At 38.2% G+C, this 21,637-nt stretch overlaps 3 protein-coding genes and 2 non-coding genes across 6 annotated transcripts in view; 4 read left to right on the plus strand and 1 right to left on the minus strand.

The window, feature by feature from the left end:
* Nucleotides 1-12,815, plus strand: part of LOC109834989 (probable inactive receptor kinase At5g10020) — a 46,656-nt gene extending 33,841 nt beyond the window's left edge. Inside the window, exons 2-4 of the mRNA XM_020402992.1 lie at nucleotides 441-1,195; nucleotides 3,623-5,281; nucleotides 12,031-12,815. Coding sequence (XP_020258581.1) covers nucleotides 441-1,195; nucleotides 3,623-5,281; nucleotides 12,031-12,611 — 2,995 coding nt within the window. The 3' untranslated portion in view covers nucleotides 12,612-12,815. The remainder of the gene's footprint in view (nucleotides 1-440; nucleotides 1,196-3,622; nucleotides 5,282-12,030) is intronic.
* Nucleotides 14,629-18,255, minus strand: LOC109833900 (pentatricopeptide repeat-containing protein At4g19191, mitochondrial). The gene is made up of 2 exons (XM_020401758.1): nucleotides 16,142-18,255; nucleotides 14,629-14,667 (listed from the first exon to the last, which is right to left on the minus strand). The coding sequence occupies exon 1, from the start codon at nucleotides 18,183-18,185 to the stop codon at nucleotides 16,239-16,241; it is 1,947 nt and encodes a 648-aa protein (XP_020257347.1). The 5' UTR covers nucleotides 18,186-18,255; the 3' UTR covers nucleotides 14,629-14,667; nucleotides 16,142-16,238.
* Nucleotides 20,447-20,516, plus strand: TRNAW-CCA. Its single transcript has one exon. It is a non-coding gene; the product is annotated as a tRNA-Trp (tRNA).
* Nucleotides 20,766-20,837, plus strand: TRNAW-CCA. Its single transcript has one exon. It is a non-coding gene; the product is annotated as a tRNA-Trp (tRNA).
* Nucleotides 21,095-21,637, plus strand: part of LOC109833901 (pentatricopeptide repeat-containing protein At4g39620, chloroplastic) — a 5,018-nt gene continuing 4,475 nt past the window's right edge. For both annotated transcript variants that reach the window (XR_002245379.1, XM_020401759.1), the window contains exon 1: nucleotides 21,095-21,478. Coding sequence is in view for 1 of the 2 variants with exons in the window: in XM_020401759.1 (XP_020257348.1) it covers nucleotides 21,110-21,478 (369 nt within the window). In the remaining variant the exon portion in view is untranslated. The remainder of the gene's footprint in view (nucleotides 21,479-21,637) is intronic.

The following is a 21,637-nucleotide window of genomic DNA, read 5'->3' on the forward strand; positions in this document are numbered from 1 at the left end:
TCCTACTCCACCCCTCGACGCTTTACAGTCTGTGCCCCCCCCTCTCTCTGTACGCTCCCCTCTCCTCCTCCACCCCCCCCCTCATTTTTAAACAAAAAAAACCACTCCCACTCCCTTGAACTTTCTCTTCTTCTTCCTACCTCCGATGGCCCAACCCCTTTAGAGACGGGAAAGAGACGAGAGCAGGAGATTGAGGAAATACCGGTTCCCCCTATCGGGAAAATAAAAACCCCCCCAAAAAAATGATTCCCCATCTCTTTCCTCTCTCCTCTCCTGTCCCCTCGCCTCGCCCTCTGCGCCCAGCCCTTTCCCCCGACGTTTCCGCCGCCCCTCCCTCTTAGAGCTTCAAGAAGGGGATCAATCCGGACCCTTCGCCGTCTGTTCACCGCCTCCTGACGTCGGTGACCGGGACCCTCCTCCTTCGCTGGCGGGCGGCGGAGCGCTGCCCCCGCCTCCTGGCACCGGTCGTCCACCTGCGACGAATCCGGCGCCTCCGTCGTCTCCATCTCGCTCTCCGGCCTCAACCTCTCCGGAGAGCTCAAGTTCTCGACCCTGACCTCAATGCCGAACCTACGAACCCTAACCCTAAGCGGCAACAGCTTCAGCGGCCGCTTAGTCCCTTCCGTTGGCTTGATCCGCTCCCTCCAGTATCTCGACCTCTCTGGTAACCGCTTCTACGGCCCGGTACCGGCCCGAATCGCCGATCTCTACAACCTCGTTCACTTGAATCTCTCGCATAACGACTTTGAAGGCGGCTTCCCGACCGAGATCCGCAATCTGCAGCAGCTTAGGGTTTTGGATCTCAGATCGAATAGGTTCTGGGGAGATGTGAAGGTTCTCCTTTCGCAGCTGAGGAATGTGGAGCATGTAGATTTGAGTAGGAATCAGTTCTTTGGTGAGTTTTTCCTGGATTCGGTGAATTTCTCGGCCATGGCGAGTACGGTGAAGTACTTGAATTTGAGTGGGAATCAGATTTTTGGAGGGTTTGGTAAGAATGTAGGGTTGTTTAGGAATTTGGAGGTTTTGGATTTGGGGTTGAATAAGCTGAGCGGAGAGCTGCCGGAGTTGGGTTCTATGTCGAATTTGAAGGTTTTGAGGGCCGGAAGCAATTTTTTGTATGGGCCGATACCGGAGGGGTTGTTTGAGAGTAGAGTGCAGTTGGAAGAGATTGATCTCAGTAAGAATGGGTTTACAGGTAATTTTGCTGCTATTTTTTTTTTGAAAATGAGTTTGATATTTATCTTAAATGTAGGATTGTATCTCGGTTATTGTTGTATTGTTTTGTTCCGAGCCTTAAAAAAAAGGGGGAAAAGAGAAAAATTCAAGAAAGAAAATAATTTCCTGAAGTCTAGATGCTGGCTTGACCGTTTAGCTCACAGCTTTGACCATTTGCTTTGTTTCTTTTTTTGGGTTCAATTAGCATTGGTTATTTGCATACTAGTTGTCAGATGGACTTGGAAAGGGTATGGATAAATGTCTAATTGTATGCAAATATTAGCTTTAAATAGTTTATTTCTCATTTGTTGACAATGACGGTTATTTTTTGGTTCCTGCATTCCAAATTTGTAAGATTTTGAGGACTAACCGATTCTACAAGTCATTTTTGTGTTAGGTCATACTTATTTATAATGCATGGTTAACCGTGAATAATGCTAGCACAAAAAATAGACAAGATTAGAGTCCTTTTATGTCAAACTTTACCTAACAAATTGAAAAATCAGCATTAGTTGAGCAGTGTCTTCTCATTCAGGAAAGTTTTTAAATCATGGCATGGTCTGAATGTCTTTTTCTTTAAGCTCCCACTGTGGTCGCCAGTTTGTTTGCATCAGGAACAAGTTCTATTGTAGAATTTATTATAATTGTTTATCAATTACAATGAATACAAACGAGTGAGCTTTGTACTTAGTAAAATTACTCTTTATAACAAAAATCAAATTACAAGCTCCTTAGAAACAAGCGCAAGATCGTTGTTTGGATCGCTGCTTGCGCGGGATCTTTGCCTGTGCCGGGGGTGTGTTAGCCCGTGGACCACCGAATCACGAATTCTGATTGAATCGTGAAGGATTTGAGGATTCTTCTTTCGTTTAGAAGCAAGAATAGTTTCAGTGAATATCTTATCGAAGTAAGATGAACACTCTTCTTAAGATCAAGTCAAATCTTAGATCTTAAGGAACCTCCCAATTATTGAAAGGAGATGAACTCTTGAAATTTGTCCAAGCCTTTTTAAAAATCTCTGCCCAATTGCTCCAGTAATAGCCTCTCTGTCCTCTTGGATCTGCTCTAAAAAATGCTCCCTCCTCTTTTGTAACCGCCGTCCCACTACTTAAATACCATATTTTTATGTGGTTAGTGGGCCTATTTTCAGTTTGTAACTGTCTCCTCACGTTTATGGTTGATCTCAAACAGCTATGAAATCAAAAAACCGTTAAAAAACGTGTTGTAAGCAACTCTGTAGCCGAGACAGGGCTGTGTGTCTCGCACTTCCGAGACAGTTTGTACTGTCTTGGGTATTTTGGCTCTAACTCCCTCATCTGATATCGGAATGAGATGATCCAAGATGCGTTGGAAAGTTGACGAAGAGATCTACAACTTTTGTCTTTTGAACTTTTTCAGATTTGTGGGCGAAGCACAACTCCCGGTTGAGTTGTTCCTTTATCGTTTAGTGTGTTTCACAGACTCGTACACTTCGCCGACTTACTTCATGTGCTTTTTAGCTTATCTACAGTATCGGATGATCTCCTTTAACTCAGATAATAACATTCATCGTCTTTTCTTCATCTCGAGCTGTGTGCGAGAACCTATAGGCAAATTTTTTTATGCCTACAATATCTCGCCGGTAACTTTGCTATGGTGATAGCTCATCAAGATATTCTGAAGTAAATAATGACAACACTAGCGGTTGCTTTGTCTAACTTGAAGAAAATAGATGGTGCATTGCTCCTCTTTTGCACCTTTTGAACCATAATAACTGCTGAAAGAAGTCAGAAAGTATTATCTAACTGAGATTGAGGACGACAGGATGTTACTGTACTTGTTATGTCACATCATTGCACAGCAAGAATATTGCTGTCTTGCTACCTTACATCATTACATATAAAGTGATTTCAATAATTCAGAGCGTTATTGGTTGCATCACATATTGATGTTTCCATGCATCTTCACTGATATTTTTCTTCTGCACCTCACAAAATATTTTCCTTTGTAGCCCTTACATCTGAAACCTTTAATCCAGTAGTAGCCTTCATGTTCATGACGAGTCTAGGGAAATATGTTGCCAATAATTTTGTGCCCACAAATGTGGATGTTGTTCAAATTTCAGCTCTTTTGATCTTCTCTTTTACATCGTTTGAAGTCTTGCATGAACTTTAATTATGTAGTTAAGGTGGTAGATATCCTTACTTCCAACTGTGTGTACTGTGTTGTAATTGCTTTCAACAGAACTTTGGATTGAAATTCAGTAAATGCTGAAAGCTGGTTTTGTTTCTTTTTTACTGGTCCCACAGTAGCTTCCTGCTCATCAGCTCGAGAACATCATTAGATTCATTGTGATGATGTATAATCACTTTGCACTTCTGAGAGCAATTGTTATATACTAGCTACTAAATTCCTGTAACATGTGCAGGTTCTATCCACTCTATCAACTCAACAAATCTAAAGGTTTTGAACCTCTCTACGAATTCACTGTCAGGTTCACTGCCTTCTAGCACCGGGAGCTGTACGGTCGTTGATTTGAGTGAAAACATGATATCTGATGACTTGTCTGTGATTCAGAACTGGGGAGGTACGCTGGAGGTTGTTGATTTGAGTTCAAATTTGTTATCAGGAAGCTATCCGAATGAGACATCACAGTTTGGGAATCTAATATCTATCGTGCTTCGAAATAATTCTATTACTGGTTCTCTTCCTTCTGTATTAGGAAGATATCCAAGATTATCTGTAGTTGATTTTAGTTTAAACAAACTCCGTGGACCTATTTTGCCAAACCTTATGGCATCATTAACATTGACAGCTTTGAATCTATCTGGAAATCAACTGACGGGAACAATTCCAATACAAACCTCGCGTTCTACAGAGTCACTTGTTCTGCCTTATTATCCTCATTTGGTCAGCCTTGATTTATCTGATAATTCGTTAACTGGCTCCTTGCCTGCGGAAATCGGTAAGCTGCAAAAGCTTAAATTGTTCAATCTGCGAAGCAATGACTTGTCTGGAGAGCTGCCAAATGAGATAAGCAAGCTGGGTGAGTTGGATTATATTGACCTATCTGGGAATAACTTCAGCGGTATGATTCCGGACATGCCTCAAATGGGTCTCAAGCAATTTAATGTTTCATACAATAACCTTTCAGGCATTGTTCCTGAAAGTTTAACAAAATTTCCAGCTTCCTCTTTTTATCCTGGAAACGTTCTACTAGTTTTCCCAGGTTCAACACCTGGAGGAAAAAATAGCAGTGGAGTCGTTGACAATGTGAGTCATCAACAGAGGACTTCCAAGTCTAGCTTTCAAGTAGCATATATTGTTGGTTCTATTGGTGCTGTCTTGCTGATTTTCTTTGTGTTCATGGCATTCTATAAGTTAAGATCACAAGAAATTTGTGGAAGAAACAGGTTTGGAGACCGTGCTACTGGACGAGATGCTAAGCTTGGAGTATTTGGTCCCCCTGCTATGTTTAGAACTCCAAAAGAGGATACTCTGCAAACTTCCATGAGTTTTTCTAATGATCACTTACTAACTTCAGGTTCTAGATCAATGTCTGCTCAGAAAGAGTTATTAACTGAAACTGTGGAATATGGTTTTTCTGATATAAAGGAAGGCTGTAAACTTGATACTTTGGAACAGGGTCAGCCAGGACGCAAGTCTTCCTCAGAGCCTCCATTATCTTCTTCACCTCGTCTTATTGATCCACGGATGCTTGAGCAGCCTGTTCTGCTGGATGTTTACTCACCAGACAGGTTGGCTGGAGAGTTATTCTTGTTGGACAACTCCTTAGTTTTCACAGCTGAAGAGTTGTCTCGTGCTCCAGCAGAGGTTCTTGGCAGGAGTAGCCATGGAACATCATATAAAGCAACACTGGATAGTGGTCATATGTTGACTGTCAAGTGGTTAAGGGTTGGTCTTGTGAAGAACAAGAAAGAGTTTGCTAAAGAAGCTAAAAGAGTTGGAACCATTAGACATCCGAATATTGTCCCCTGGAAGGGCTACTACTTGGGTCCAAGGGAGCAAGAAAGGTTGATTGTATCTGACTATGTTAATGGCGAGAGTTTGGCACTTTATCTTTATGGTAAGCTGCTCGGTTTATCTCAACATTTTCCTATATTGACTAATGCTCTTTACTTTTAGCGTTCCCATTCAAATCTAGTATCTTTTGCTCTTTTTAGTTTGATCCCTCTTAAGCTTTGAATTTTAAATGCATTTAAGATCACAAGAGTTTCTTTCAGTAGCTTAAACTAGTCCTTAACTTAGGATCTCTGTTTATTGAGTGTGCCTGTCCTGACAAGAAGCGCATTGTTTTGTTTATTATGTCAATGTTTATCATACTCAACATTTAACGAGTATCGGGTTGCTCCAGACATAGAGATGTTTAATATTTGAGTCTCTTTTTGGCTTTAACTATGTTTTTTTTATAAATTGTTTTCTTCCGCAAATTGCTTCCTAGAATCTCAAGGCATGAAACTGTCTTCAGCCAATATTCTGTAAGTTCTTCCTCATTTGGGGAGGAACGTAAATGATCCCCCTTTTTTGTTCTTTATCCTTTTAGCTTTTCTTTTCCTTTCCATTCCTTACTCTTATGGTGTACTAAGAACTCAGCCATTTGAGAGAAACTCACATTATCCAACCGAATGGGTTAGCTTGTTATGTACCATCACCTTCACTTTCTAATTGTCCTATCAATTTGTCATATTCTTTGATATTATACCAAAACCAAAAATTCCCCTTGCCAAATTGTCCTAATGTTCTTATTTGGACCAATTAGTTCTTGGATTTGGGAGGCCAACTAGATCATGGACCTTACAGATTTGGTGTAGTTGGACTAAATCACAGTTGATTGTGTAGGGTCTGATTTTGCTTATGTATACCAAGTGTAGGATCGTGACCCTTAAGAATAGAGTGTGCTCTTATAAAAAATTTGCAGAAGCTTTACACTTAAACACTAGAGGGTGCGTTTGCAAAATAGATTATAAATTGCAAAGAAAGAATGTCAATCTCGGAAAGTGAACATCATAAACACCAGCATGTATACTGGTTTCACCTCCCCGGTATACATCCAGTCCTCAAGCAAATCCCGCTTGAGAGTTTCCACTATGATTTTGAAACATTACAAAATCAAAAGCAAACCTGACTAATTTGCAAGATCATGCAACTTGCAAACCCAGTTGACAACACCATTCCAATTGTAAACCGACCTCTAGATCAAGAGATCAACCTCTTTCATAAACCGAGAGAACATTTTAAAGCAATGTACAATTCCAATCCTATAAGCTTTGATGTGGATGTGAACGTGTAACAGTGGCTTATCAATCTTTTTAACTTTCTGAATATTGCCTAAGCAAGCTCTAAGAATGATATGAACAAAGGCAATATCAGAAACTCTTTTATGGAAAAACAAATCGAAAAACTAAAAGTTTAGAGAGTTAATTTGCACAATATGTGAATCTTACAAGTGCAAAACTTGGTGCTTGTTTTTTGATGTTTAAACCTATTTATAGCCTCTGAAATGATATAATTTTAAACCCAATTAAAGTTCACAAAACGGCTATAAACAGTCACTTATTCAAAACCTAAAATCTGAAAAAACTACATCTGTAGTCAACTATAAGTCATAGTAGTCGTCTACACTGAGTCTAAACAGACTCTGTGAAGTCAGAAAATTACTTAGTAGTCGACTACAAGGCATATTAGTCGACTATACTGTAAACTCAGATTCTGGAATTCTGTTTTTAGTATTTTGTCTGTAACTTTCTCATCCGACCTCGGAATGAGGTGATTTAAGATTTGTTGGAAAGCTGTTGAAGAGACCTACAACTTTGGTCTTTTGAGTTTTTTCAGATTCGAACTGCTAAGGGTTATAAAATATTTTAAGACTCACTCAATATCTATAAACTCTAATGGCTAACATAGGGGATTTCTATTGTTAACCAACACACTAAGTATGTATTAGTATGTTCTAACACTATGTGTGTGCATGTGTGTGAGTGATCAAGGCTTGTACAAATTTCTAAGCAAAGAAAATGAAAAATTACATTTTGACAATAAAGTATATCTTCTTCTTTGCTTCATTTTGCCTGGAACTCATCTATGTCTTGAGTATCTCTTTGAATATAATTGTTGATATAGCTCTAATACTGTAAAACAAATGTTAGCACATAATACACAACATATAATATTTGTTATCATCAAAACAAATATTGGGGTCAAGATTCCTAACAGACTGAAGTTCAACTCAAAATGTAAAGCTGATCGAACCAGTCAAATCAATTAAAATTAACCTGGTCTTTCTAGAGGTAAGATGTGAAGGAAATATGGGAAATTGAAAGCACAAGAATGTAATCACTAGTAGTAGCTATGCAAGAAACCTTAAACTGAACTTAGACCCCATGGACCTAGCTAAATTTTCTCCTGCTTTCTTGATACGTCATTTGAATGTTCTAGTCATTACGGAAATTGGAGCTTAAGTGTAGATACCCCTTGTGAAGGGGCCTAGAAGGGTGAGGTTACCTCACAGTGTGTCTTGCAGCAAAGATACGGAATGCTAGTTTGAGGCACAGAAGTGCCAAGAGATTAAAATATGGCATTCCGCCTTAGTTTTTGTTCTATTAAAATTTTTATTTAATTTGTGAACTTGAGGAACTTTGAATGTTTCTTCCAAGCATGCCTGAGGATTGTTAACAAATAAGAGATACATGCATGGATTATTTGCTGATATGCTGTTATTTTTGGAAAAAAATTATCATCAGGAATTTAAATGAATATCAAATTCATTTGAATTTATCTTCGTTTCTTTTAGCTTACTTATTTTACTCAACCATTTGCACAAGTACACTCTTAGTGCATAATATTAACCGTGGCCTTCTATGGTCATAAGAATTTTCCCAAGTTCATGTTCTTGAAATATATTGTATAAAATATCCATATAAGAAATACAATTGAACTTTAGGTGAGGTGTATTGTAGATATTATTAGTATAGACTGTTTTTTTTAAGCTGAACCATTATGTTTTCCATTTTGATTTAATATGTTTGCTATGATAAATTCTGTTATTTTATTTTGTATGTCCTTTCACCTAAATGATAGGCTATGAAGCACAGACACGGACACGGCGACACGGACTCGGACACGGCAAAACCCAAAAAAATAGGATACGGCGACACGGCTCGATTTTTTAAATAATATATATGAGAGAGTCAGAGAGAGGAAGAGATCGGAGAGAGAGAATCAGAGATCGGAGGGGGAGAGAGATCGAGAGAGAGAGAGACTGAGAGAGAGAATCAGAGAGAGAGGAAGAGATCGGAGAGAGAGAGAGAGAGAGAGAGAGAGAGGATCAGAGAGAGAGAGAGGATTAGAGAGAGAGAGAGAGGAAGAGATCGGAGAGAGAGATCGAGAGATCGAGGGAGAGATGGAGAGAGAAAGATCGAGAGATCGAGGGAGAGAGAGACGAAGAATCAGAGAGAGAGAGTGTGTGTGACCTAGTCGACGAGAGATCAATGGAGAGAGGACAAGCCGACGAGGATGACGATGAGGACGAGCCGATTGAGAGAGAGAGATCTATAACTTGTGGTGGCATTTTCTTTTCAGCCGTGTCAGAATCGAGAAAGAAAGAGGATGGGTCAATCGGATTTGTGAAAACTAGGGTTTGGGTTTCGGGTTTTGGGTTTTTTCTTTTTTTGCCCTCTCAGCCGTGTCGGGAACGAGTGAGTCGTGTTAGGAGCGTGTCGGGAGCAAGTCGGGGCGTTGACTCGTGTCGGCGGCATTGACCGCGTGTCCGACGCGTGTCGAACGCGTGTCGAACGCGTGTCCGCGTCCGACACGCGTCGGACACGGACTCGGGGCTTGTTTTCGCGTGTCGGTGCTTCATAGATGATAGGCATACAGTGCTAAAAGGTTGTAGCTAGTCTCATTAGGTGATGTACAACAATGACAACAAAATCTTTTATCCCAAATACTTGGGGTCGGCTGTTATTTGGTGATGTACAAACAAAAAACTGAAGTACTTGAGTTTGTATGAAATAAACTTATAAGAAAGGAGACAAAAACACAAGCTTATGAGAAAATATCGGAAAGTAATTTACCGGTTGGAGGTTACAAAAAAATGTAGTTTAGGACATTATTTTAAATATCTCCGACATGGCCTGATATATCCCCCGATATATCCCCCGATATATCCTTTGACAGGACTTACCGTAACCGATATGGTCTTTAAATATCTTTTACCGCTTTTTGACTATTTTGAATGATAAATCCCCGATATGACCGATATATTAGCCGATATGTGGACCAATATCTTTTTATATAGTTTGTTGCAAAATAATATACCGTGTTTGGATGTTTTGGGCGAGATATCAAGATTTTCTCATTATATCAAATGACATTTTTCCCTAAAAAAGAAGATTGAATGTTGTAACGTTGCTTTGCACTTTTGTTTGTTGAAGGTTGACTAGTGATCCTAAACATATATTATTCATATTTTGTTTGTTTAAATTTCATTACATATGTTGAGATTACATTTTAATGCATTATACTATGTATGCAAATATTCATCATTATGACATTCCGATATTTACCACATATCCCCGATATTTCCCCGATATCCGCAATCCGATATGAATTTTGACCATCCGATATTTCCCCGATATCCGATATTTAAAACCTTAGTTTAGGAGTAGGTGTTTCCCCCCTTCTTGATGTCACATGTAACAAAAACAGGGAGAGCACTGATCTAAGGAAGGTTCGATAAAGAAGGGAGCCAGAATTTTTTGAACAAATGTTGGCAGAGAGGAGGAGAAGGTTAAGTGCCAAAAAAAGTAATAATAATAAATAAATTAATAAATGGAACTATGGAAGTTAGAAGAAGGGAGAGAGCGTGCTGGGACGGTCAGATGTTTCTTTTAATTTAATAGGTTGGACAAAGAAATTTAAAGCATGATCCCAGATAGTTAGTGGAAGGATCTTTACTTGAGTTGAGTACATGTCAGTAATCACACCTTTTACTGACAAGCATGGAGGTGGTGATGTGCAATCAAAAAACATTTTAGGCCTTGTATATCCTTGCTTGCTTTCATTTATCTTTGTTGTAATTTACTCTGAGACTAGTTGAAGAGCATACATGGTTATAAGATCAATATTTTGCGGTTAACCATGTGAATAAGAAGGTAATAGCTTGGTTCATTACTGTAACTCTATAGACATAGCTTGTCAATAACTAAGTTAAGTTAACCTTGAAGCGTAGTAATCTGTGAAAAGTATACACTTAGTTGTAGCAAACCATTCAAACATCTATTCTGTTTGTTGTTGCTTCACACAGCTCATTCGTGTATCGTTTAGAAAGAATATCCTTGATGTATCTACGGCATTGTTCTTTGAAATTTAAGTATATGTTGATCTGGGCAAGGTTATATATAATATTTAGGCATAAAAGTAGTAAAAATTTGTACTAATAATAGGGACTATATCAGATATTCGTTTAGAATTCAGTTGAAATGCTTAGTGCAATAAAATTCTGTTACTTTTGTATACCCGTTATGCCCCTGAACAAATCGAAATGTCTTGATTCTTTCATTGGGTTTTTGCTTTTAAACCCGAAGTTTTACTCCCATTTATTTTTAAACACATAGTTCTAAGACTTCTATCTATACTTATAAACCCAAACAATTATTGTATTTGCCTTTAAGCTCAAAAGTATCTAATACGAAATATACATAAAGATGCCTTAAAAATAACAAAAATCCCAAAATGCCCTTTATCTCTCTTTTCTCCTTTGTAACAAAGAACCTATTATCCTCTAATGGGATCTTCCTCTCTTCTCCACCTACTCCTCTAACCTCTGTCGTGATCACTCCATCCCTCCTCCCATCTTTCTCTCCTCTTATTCATCGGGGCCTTCTTCTACCTTGTCCACCACTTCGTCCTCCTCCACCAACATTCCCTCTCCTTCACCTCCTGGACACCAGCTCGCGTAAAAATCAGTGTAACGACATATTCTGTAAGTATATCAAGAAATCTACAAGTATAACAACAAAACATGCAAGTATAGCAATGAAATGCATAAGGGGTCTTAAAGCCTGTAAGCATAGCCACATAAGTATAGCAACAAAACCTATAAGTTTAGCAATATAATCTGCAAGTATAGCGACAACACCTATAAGTATAGCAACATATGCTGCAAGTATAATAAGAAATACAGTAAGTATATCAACAAAATAGAGGAGGGAGACAGGTGGAGGAAGGGGAAGATGGAAGGAGGTGGAGGGAGGGTGATTTTGGGAGGAGTTGAATGTGGAAGCGGAGAAGGTGTAGCTAGGAGGAGGAGGAGGAGGATATAGTGACGGTGAAGAGGTGGCGACAGCGGTGAATGGAGAATTGGAGGCAAAGGAGGAAGGAGGGTGCCATGGGAGAATGAGTTCTTTTGTTGAAGGGAAGGGGATAAGGGCATTTTGGGTATTTTATTTCTTTTTAAGGGATACATTATGAATGTATGAGTATATTTGGCATTTTGGGTCTAAAGGTAAATGGAGATAGCCGTTTGGGTTTATCAATATATATAGAAGTATTTGGGTTTAAAGATAAATGGGGGGTAAAATTTTGGATTTAAAGGTGAAAAAAACTTCTTTCATTTATGATGTATATCTTTTTGGCCAAACTCTCTGTCCTTTGAAATTGCAATTTAAAATTCAAGCTCTTGTTCTTAAATTAGTTTTCCCACATCCACTGGACTGATGGTGTTTGTTCCTTAACTTGGCATTTGCTTATGAATGCATTTCATTTATCGACAACTTCCACTTCTGATATTTTATTTCATTTTTGTCAAATATCCAGAGTCAACCCCAAGAAGATACTCCAGGCTCTCAGTTAACCAAAGGCTGAAAATTGCAATCGACATGGCTCGATGTTTACACCATCTCCACAATGACAAAGCCTTGCCTCATGGTGATCTAAAGCCAACAAACATACTTCTAACTGGCCCTGAGCTCTCTGCTAGGCTAACTGACTACGGCCTTCATCGTCTTCTCACACCAAACGGCATTGCTGAGCAAATACTAAATCTGGGAGCACTCGGCTACAGAGCACCAGAACTGGCAGAAACAACCAAACCTCTGCCCTCATTTAAAGCCGATGTGTATGCCTTTGGTGTGATATTAATGGAGCTCTTAACTCGAAGAAGTGCTGGCGATATTATTTCAGGCCAGTCTGGGGCTGTAGATCTCACTGATTGGGTTCAAATGTGCACCAGAGAAGGTAGGGGAACAGATTGCTTTGATAGGGAGATTGCTGGGTTGGAGGAAGCTCCGAAGGCAATGGATGAACTGCTTGCTGTTTCTCTCAAGTGTATTCTACCTGTAAATGACAGGCCTAACATAAGAACAGTGTTAGATGATCTCTGTTCTATAACTGTGTGAGATTTTTTCCCCCTTCTCTGTACATGAAATTGGATGAGTTCCCATTTTTTTTACCTGGGTTTTTTTTTTTGGCCTTTTTAAGTCAAGGCTGGCTTTTGATGTTAGTGTAAAGAAAAGATTGATCCGTTGATTTGTTGATTGGTTGTGGTTTGTGTTGAGAGAAAATCATTCTTACATTGAAGAATTTACTGTCACTGTTCATTATTTCCCCGTTCGAAGAACTTACTCTATTTGATTCCTGGGCTTTTAGTTGCATCCGTTTCTACTTCAGGTCTGAACACAATATTGCGGGTTCCATGTTTGTTAGCTGACAGAGACTTTGTAGCCTCACTTTTTTCTCTGCTTATACTATACTTGCTCTTTGGCGCCGCCCTTATTATTTTGCTGGAGATTTATGATAGCTATTAAGCAATCTGTTGTAGTGGAAGACAGTCATGAAAAGAGAAGGACGCGTAAGCTTTTTTTGAATAAAGGACCTGATGAGGGTTCCTGTTTTCCATTGCATCTTAGAAAGAACAAAAATTGTCTTGAATACAAACGATAAGAGAATAACGCATATCTGAAAAGTATCACAGATTCTATGGATCTAATTTAAATAACAAAAGTAGCTTTAAGTAACAAAAAAATAAATAATAATAATAACACTAATAACAATAAGCCGTTCATCTCGATCCTCAATTTGCACTTTCCCGCTTCTGCTGCTGCAGGTAATGTGACAAGCTGTTGCGGAAGTTAGAAATGGTTCGAGAGTAAGGGAAGTGTTGGATGTTATTCCAAAGTTTCTCAATTTAAACTCTCTCTAATAAAAATAGAACATATCAGTGAAAAAGGATTTTACAACTCTTGAAGTCAAAAGACAACATGGCGAGTGACTGTAGAAATCCTTCTACTAATGACATCAAACTTCAGTATCGGTGCCGCCCAGGTTTCTTGTTTGGAAATTCTTCTGTCAGAGGATCGACATATAGACCTAAATTATAGCAAATTAGCTTGATTTCAACCCAGGCATACCAGAAGTTACGAAACTATAAGCTAATAAAATAAATTTAAACGAAAGATTACAAAACTTCTAGATGGAAGATGATCAAAGGAACAAGAAATAATAGCATTGGACTCTTATCATCAACTGCTGCCTGGTGGGTTTTTATTTGAGCGCATATTGAGAGCATGATCCACTCGAAGAATTTCACAGAAATATTGATCTTGTTTCTGAATTTCCTTCCACGTCTAGTATATTAAGGTGAGAAAATGACCCTGTAGGTAGAATGAAAGAGATGGGATAATAATGCAAGAAATCGGCTTCAAACAAAATATGACAAGAGATACACAATTATGTATCTGATGTTGATTGTCATGATTTAAGAATCATTTATAGCGAATCTATACTTTATAGGCTAAATACCCATATTGGTATTTTAATTCAACCCCATTTGCCAACAAGGTATTTTAATTAGGAAGTATTTTAATTCAACCCCATTTGCCAACAAGGTATTTTAATTAGGAAATTCGGCGATAAGACATTTTAATTGAATAAAATTACCATTTAGGTCATTTTTCTCGTCGGCGGCCACTTTTCCGGCGAGAACTCATCATGTGCGTTGCACGTGGGGGCTTAATCTGTGTTTAAGATGCTGATGTGGCTCTGTTTTCTGACATGGCAAGGAGAATAACCCTCTAAAAACTTCTCTCCTTTTATAAGCGTCAAACAGCGGTCTCCCTTCTCCTCTCTTTCTCATCAATGGCCGCTCCAAGCCAAGCGAGCCTGCTCCTCCACAAGCAACTCAAAGGTAAAGATCGATTCGATCCCTGCGATTTCTCTCAATCCAATTCTTCACCCAAAAAATTTGAACTTTTTTTTTCCGATCAGATCTTATGAAATTGCCTGTGGATGGATTCTCTGCTGGCCTCGTCGATGACAGCAGCATCTTCGAGTGGAGCGTTACCATCATCGGCCTCCCGATACTCTATAGTGAGCTATTCATCTTCTTTTTTTGATTTGAGACTGAAGCTAGTTTGTTGGGTTTTGTTTGGAGTTGAATGCGATTTGGGGTTATTCCTGCCACGTCAGAAAACAGAGCCACATCAGCATCTTAAACACAGATTAAGCCCCCACATGCAACACACGTGATGAGTTCTCGCCGGAAAAGTGGCCGCCGACAAGAAAAAGGACCTAAATGGTAATTTTATTTAATTAAAATGTCTTATCGCCGAATTTCCTAATTAAAATACCTTGTTGGCAAATGAGGTTGAATTAAAATACCAATATGGGTATTTAGCCATACTTTATATGTTCTTCCATCAAGTCAATGACTTCTGAGGCTCCATGAAATGATCATGATTTGAAGTCAAGCATTTAAAAAGAAGACAAGAGAGTGCCAAGGAATATTTATGCGAGGTCATTCGTTGTTAGCATCTCCAGTTGTACTGGAAACCAGGGAGCTTTTTAAGAGAGGATCAGGGTTTTGGAAATCCAGCAAATCCCAAACAACCTGGAACATAAGGTTTTGCTTAATTTTCTCGTGCACATGAAATCTCCTCTCTTTAGGGAGAACTAGCACTCGCTGCCCTTTCTTTGGATACATACATTACCTATTCCATTAGAAATTAGACATGTATCAGGCTGTTTCCAGTGACACAGTCCGAAACATGCTGAACCAGCGAACATGGATGGCAACGCACAACTGCAAATGACTGAAGACCTGAAACATGGCTTAAACTGGCTGAGATTTTGCCCCAGTCTGACATGTATTGGCTAAAACCAAAATGATACAGCTAAAATTGCTGCATCCCAGCCAATTAATGATTTGTTCCTTGCTTCATCGTTTGGCTCAAATATTCTCCACTTCGTTATGGTGAAAGTGCAATTTACATTAATAACTGATACAAATGGTGAAATTCTAGAAAGCTGCACTACGCCCAATGGTTGACATCTCTTCTAGTCAAGACACTCTTTTGTTTCTTGAACACAGTAGCGGTGAAGCTTTTTAAACCTTCTTTTAATTTATCCGTATCTTTGTTTAGGGAGTAGCAATATGAAGATAAACGGGTTAGTACTTGTCACTAGGATTTTTCATCGCATAGTTGTTTAGAACTTGACCAAAAACTGTGCATATCGTGAACTTTTCAATTCATTGTGACCATTGCGAGTGCAGGATAAGACAATAAGTTCAATTATTTATTTATTTCCGATGAGTAGCCAATGCACAATGTTCTCATTTATATCCTTCATGCGGCCAAGGGTACATCAAATATATAAAACCACAAAAGACTTCGATGTGATATTGACCTCTTCAGTTTTTTTCACGGCCTTACAATTCTTGCCAGTGGATCCAAAGTCATGGCTGTAAGTTCAAGGTCAAAGTAAAATGCCAGATTGCTACTCGTACAGAAGATGCAACACGAGGTTGCCATTGAAGTTATTTCACTATTGGAAGTATATGATCTTTAGAGGAATATTTTTTTTTCATAGTTACATAAAATTAGAACTTGCAGGCGAAAAGTTGAATTTCTAGTCAAGTATAATCACTTACCTCAGAGAATAAGACCTATACAGTGTAGATTCAAATGGGTGCTACCAAGAAAGTATAGTGCATAGGCAAGTAATAAGTAAACTTCAAATGCCTCTTATCAAAAACTTCCAAGTTCCCTTTGGCGATCTTTTTCCTTCAGGTGCAAAGCCAAACCATCTAATGTATCATATATCAACAACCCTTCAGGATGGCTTCTATCTTCAACAGTAAATACATGACCCCTCCCATCCACCTGAATAATACTTTGACCAGGCAATTTGTTAACTCCCTCTCGTTTCATCATCGCCCGAACCTTTGCTACACCCTCCCACTTCTCATTTGCAGCATAAATATTTGCAATACCGACATATGACACTGCTGCATGAGGCTCTAATTCAAACAAACGGCTTGTTGCATATTCACCAATTTCAGTTTCATGATGAGTAATACAAGCACCAAGTAGAGCACCCCAAACACCAGCATCAGGCTCAATATGCATACTCTGAATAAATTCCAATGCATCTCTTAATTTCCCCTGGCGGCCAAAAAGATCAACCATACAAGAGTAGTGGTCTAATCTTGGCTCTATCTTGTAAATTTTTCGCATTACATGAAAATAGTGACATCCCTTTTCAAGAAACCCACCATGCGCACAAGCCTGAAATACACTAAGGAAAGTCACATGATTTGGCTCAATCTGTAGTCTCAACATCTCAGAGAACAGATCCAAAGCTTCACGAAAATGCCCATTCAAAGCGTAACCCATAATCATCGCAGTCCAAGAGACTATAGTTCTGTTGTGCATTCTACAAAAAATTCTTCTAGCATCAGCCATACTGCCACACTTAGAATACATATCAATCAGTGCATTGCAAACCACAACATTCTCTTCCAACTTATTAGAAATCACATATTGATTCACTGATTTTCCTAGCTCAAGGTTACCAGTTTGGCTACAAGCAGAGAGAATAGCAACCACAGTTACAGCATCAGGTTTCTCTCCTGAAGCCTCCATGGCATGAAACAAAGCAACAACTTCATCAATATCTCCTATTTTTGCGTACCCAGAAAGCAGTACGGTCCAAGTAACACAAGTTCTCTTCGGCATGATATCAAAACAATAACGTGCGGCCTCAATATCTCCACACTTTGAATACAGTGATATTAATGTATTTACAAAGGAAATATCAGAACCAAAAGCTGATTTAATAGCAAAAGAATGAATCATCTTACCTTCTATGATCGATTCAGACTGACCAAACAAAGATAACAAGCTCAATACAGTGCTCAAGTCAGGCCGAACACCATCTCTGCTCATACCTCGCAACAAATCTCCGACTTCATCGATCTTTCCAAGATATGTACAACCCGAAATCACAGAATTCCATGAAACAATCGACCTCAATCCATCCGGAATCTCTCCAAACATCAACTTCGCAGAGCCCAAGTCCCCACACTTGGCATAAGCCGAAATCCAAGTATTGCATACAGACACATCGCCAGAAACACCGATCCTCATCCCCAAGCAATGACAACTTCTAAGAAATCCCACCTCTTTATCACAGTCCAAACCTTGAACTAAACTTATGACCGTGAGAGAGTCGGGTCGAATTTTCTCCAACCTCATCCACCGAAGCAAAACCAACACCTTATTGAGAAAACCCATTTCGGAAAAACCCAGAATCAAGGAATTCCAAGCAGTAACGTCCCTTTCAGGCATTTCATCAAAAATCTTCTCTGCGTTTGTCAGTTCTCGACATTTCACATACAGATTGATCATGGCCGTGGCAACAAAGGGATCATAATAGAATCGTGACTTGGCTACGTGGGTATGGATCATTTGGGATAGTTTGGGGTCTGGGAGCTTGGATGAGGCTTTGAGGACGAAGGGGAAAGTGAGGTTATCGGGTCGAAGCCCGCTTCGTTTGAGTTGGAGGTAGAGGAGGAGGGCTTGTTTGTAGAGGGCTTGGTCGACTGAGGATCTTATAGCGGAGTTGAAAGAAGCGGTTGTTTGTTGGTTAAGAACGGAGGTGAGAGCCCTGGTGCTGGTGGCGGGAAACGCCATTTTTAAAACCGATTCCCGTAATGCTTATAATTTTGCACGATGCGCCGCGAGATATTTTGTATTCGTAAATTGTAATGATATTTTATAATCTTTTATGGGCTCATGAGCGCACACTACCTCGTAGGTTTTCCTATTTTGTACTTACCAGTATTCAACCCGTGTGAAGCGCGGAGTAGTGTTGTTTGTATAATGGAACATAAGTACTTATGTATGTTAATTGTGCAAAGCTTTATTATTATTATTATGATTACCGTATTTAGTGCGATCTGATGTTTGTGTATTTTTTCTTATGTTCATTGTGTATTTACCCTTAGTTTGGAGGAAAAAAAACTATGTACTTGTTATAATCGAAGTTTTTTATACTTTTGATGAAATATCGTTCTCTTATTCTTATGCATGGTTGCACTAATTTGTAACATATAGTTTTGAAATTTTGTGGAATTAGATTTCCATATTCCAGTACCATTATATATTAGAAGGCTATAATTATATTTGTTTTATACAATATAATTATATTTGTTTCATTTCACATGTTTTATTTTTTCAAGCTAAACTTTAACTCACTATGGCAATAATCAATTTAAAATAATTGAAATTAGGCCCTGAAATTAAGTTTTTTAAATTATTCCCGCAAACCTTATGATTGTTCGGAAATAATCTCTCTAGGTTTCACCAATTTTCAGATTTGTGCTTTATTAATTTTGTTATATTGAACAAATTTAGTGGTCTTACTTCCATATTTGAATATTTGGGGAATCATTTGTAACCGCTAAAGTTTTTGGTGGAGTAATCTATGATATGAATTTTTTTTATAATTTCAAAATACGAAAATTTTTAAGGACTACTATGAAAAATTATGAAAAAGGAATTACACTTGTCCTTAAAAATAATGGAGATGACAGTTTGACACATAAATAGTTTTAAAATAATTGTGTAGTTACTTATAATTATTTAAATAATTTTGACGAAATACCCTTTCTTTTTAGTCTTTTTGCGTGGTTGTAATAAATTTTCACACATAGCTCCAAAAAATTTAAAACTTAATTTCCGTAGTTCTATACAATTCTATTCAAAATGAAGCTTTGGAAGAGCATGAAAAAGCATGTTTCCTTTAACAAATACAAAATTAAAAGAAGTTTCTTTAACTAGTCAAAGCTTCTCAAAGTCATCTTTTTATAAGAACACAATGGAAAAACATCAGTATCATGCCATCACAAAATTAAGTAGAGAATCGAACTTGTCTCGTAAAACTTTAAAAAAAAAAAGCACAACTTATTTTAAAGAATTGAATTAGCAAATTATTTACGTAGCTCAAAACTAAACTCATAAGTCATAACATGTTTATTTTCATAAGAACTAATTCATACATTTACGCCACAAATAACAACAGTCCATATGATTTAATTTAAACAATTAAAGCCTATCACAAAATTCATGCTTAATCGAACATATATTTGATGGCCCTACCTAACCTCTCAATCAACTCATCAGCTTCATCGCAAGGCTATATATGTAGACTCTTAGATATCGAATCTGGCAGAATTAATTAATATCGAGAACAATATTTGCTTCTTTGACTTCGTTAATCATGTTTAAGCTTCTGTCAGCTCTAGAAGTAATCCAAAAACTAATCAAGCTCGAAGTAATCCAAAAACGTAATAAGCTTTTCAAAAGCTGGTGGGAAAACGCAATTTTGAAAACCGAATCTTCTAATGCTTATAAGTTTGCATGATACACTACGAGATCTTTTGTATTTGTGATGATATCTTATAAAATTTATAGGCTAATGAGCAGTTATTAGCATGTTATAGTTTTTCCTATTTTATACTTGCAATGCTCTCATTTTTTTTGTCCCCACTTATAAACTGATCAAACCGATGAATTTTTTGGATGGTAAATCTTGGTTTTAGACAACTTCGATTTGGTTCGATTTTGAAGTATTTGAAATCGAAATAACAGAACTGATTGATGTCAAGTGTAATTGTTTAGAAATTTTTATTATTTTTTTTCTAGGTGAAAAGATTACTTATAGTAAAATTTTAATATACTTTAATTGATAAGAAGTTTGATTTTAGTTTGGAAAAGAGTTGATTAAATAAATTTGCTCTTCAATTTGAAATATAAGATGAGTAAGATGTTTGAATGAGTAAGAGTAGTATATTTTACCTAAAAATTTTCTGACTTAACATGTCTACATCTATAACTGACCAAACGGAACAAAGAAAACCACATTTATACTATTAGATAGTCTACTGATCAGCGGATCCGTGGCGCAATGGTAGCGCGTCTGACTCCAGATCAGAAGGTTGCGTGTTCGATTCACGTCGTCTAGGTGAAAAGATTACTTATAGTAAAATTTTAATATACTTTAATTGATAAGAAGTTTGATTTTAGTTTGGAAAAGAGTTGATTAAATAAATTTGCTCTTCAATTTGAAATATAAGATGAGTAAGATGTTTGAATGAGTAAGAGTAGTATATTTTACCTAAAAATTTTCTGACTTAACATGTCTACATCTATAACTGACCAAACGGAACAAAGAAAACCACATTTATACTATTAGATAGTCTACTGATCAGCGGATCCGTGGCGCAATGGTAGCGCGTCTGACTCCAGATCAGAAGGTTGCGTGTTCGATTCACGTCGGGTTCAATTTCCCAAAAATTCCGCTTTTTTTTCCTTTTCAAATTCTGAACAAACTTATTCTATATTTTGAATTCGTGAATTCTATGTATGTATATGCAAATAAACCCACGCCACAAGTTTTGAAAATTAAAATATTGTAGGCACCTAAATGAAAATATTTCTTCGCGTACCTCTCCGAAAAAAAATCCTCTACCACAAAACCGCTTCACAAAACAAACCATCGCAAAAGAACCCCAACCTCTTCACCTCCATCACCCCAGCCGCTCTCTTCAATCCCAATGGCGTTTCTGCTGACAAGATGCCATTCAAAACCCATCACTCATCTCTCCCTCTCTCCACCTCCCTTCACCCCTCTTCATCCCAAAACCCAACCATCCCAATCCTCCCCCTCAAATTCACAGAAAGACCCGTCAAAAATCGTGACTTTTTGCTGCCGCCGGCTGCCGAGGAGGAGGGCGGCGCCGCCCAGACTCGGTGGGATATCGGAGCCCGAGGAGCTCGTCCGCACGATACTGAAGAAGTCCAGCGAGGAGAAGAAGCCGCTGGTTGCGACCCTGGGGAAGTATGTTAGGGTTTTGAGGACTGAGCATTGTTTTCTACTGTTTGAGGAGTTGGGGAAGCGAGATAACTGGCTTCAGTGCTTGGAGGTTCGATTTTTTTTATTTAATCTTTTTTTCAGGGTCCATGGGTTTTTTGGATGACGATGGATAGATTTTTTTTTAAATATATATATTTTTGTTGGTGTTGGATTGATTTTGAGGTTTGAGGAGTAAAGGGATTTATGTGTTGTTTTGGTTTTTGGTGAA

The sequence above is a fragment of the Asparagus officinalis genome, chromosome 3, assembly GCF_001876935.1.
Source record: "Asparagus officinalis chromosome 3, Aspof.V1, whole genome shotgun sequence".
NCBI lineage: Eukaryota > Viridiplantae > Streptophyta > Magnoliopsida > Asparagales > Asparagaceae > Asparagus > Asparagus officinalis.

Bases quoted from the DNA above. Each gene is read 5' to 3' on its own strand.
- LOC109833900 (XM_020401758.1), bottom strand. From the start codon at position 18,185: ATGGCGTTTCCCGCCACCAGCACCAGGGCTCTCACCTCCGTTCTTAAC.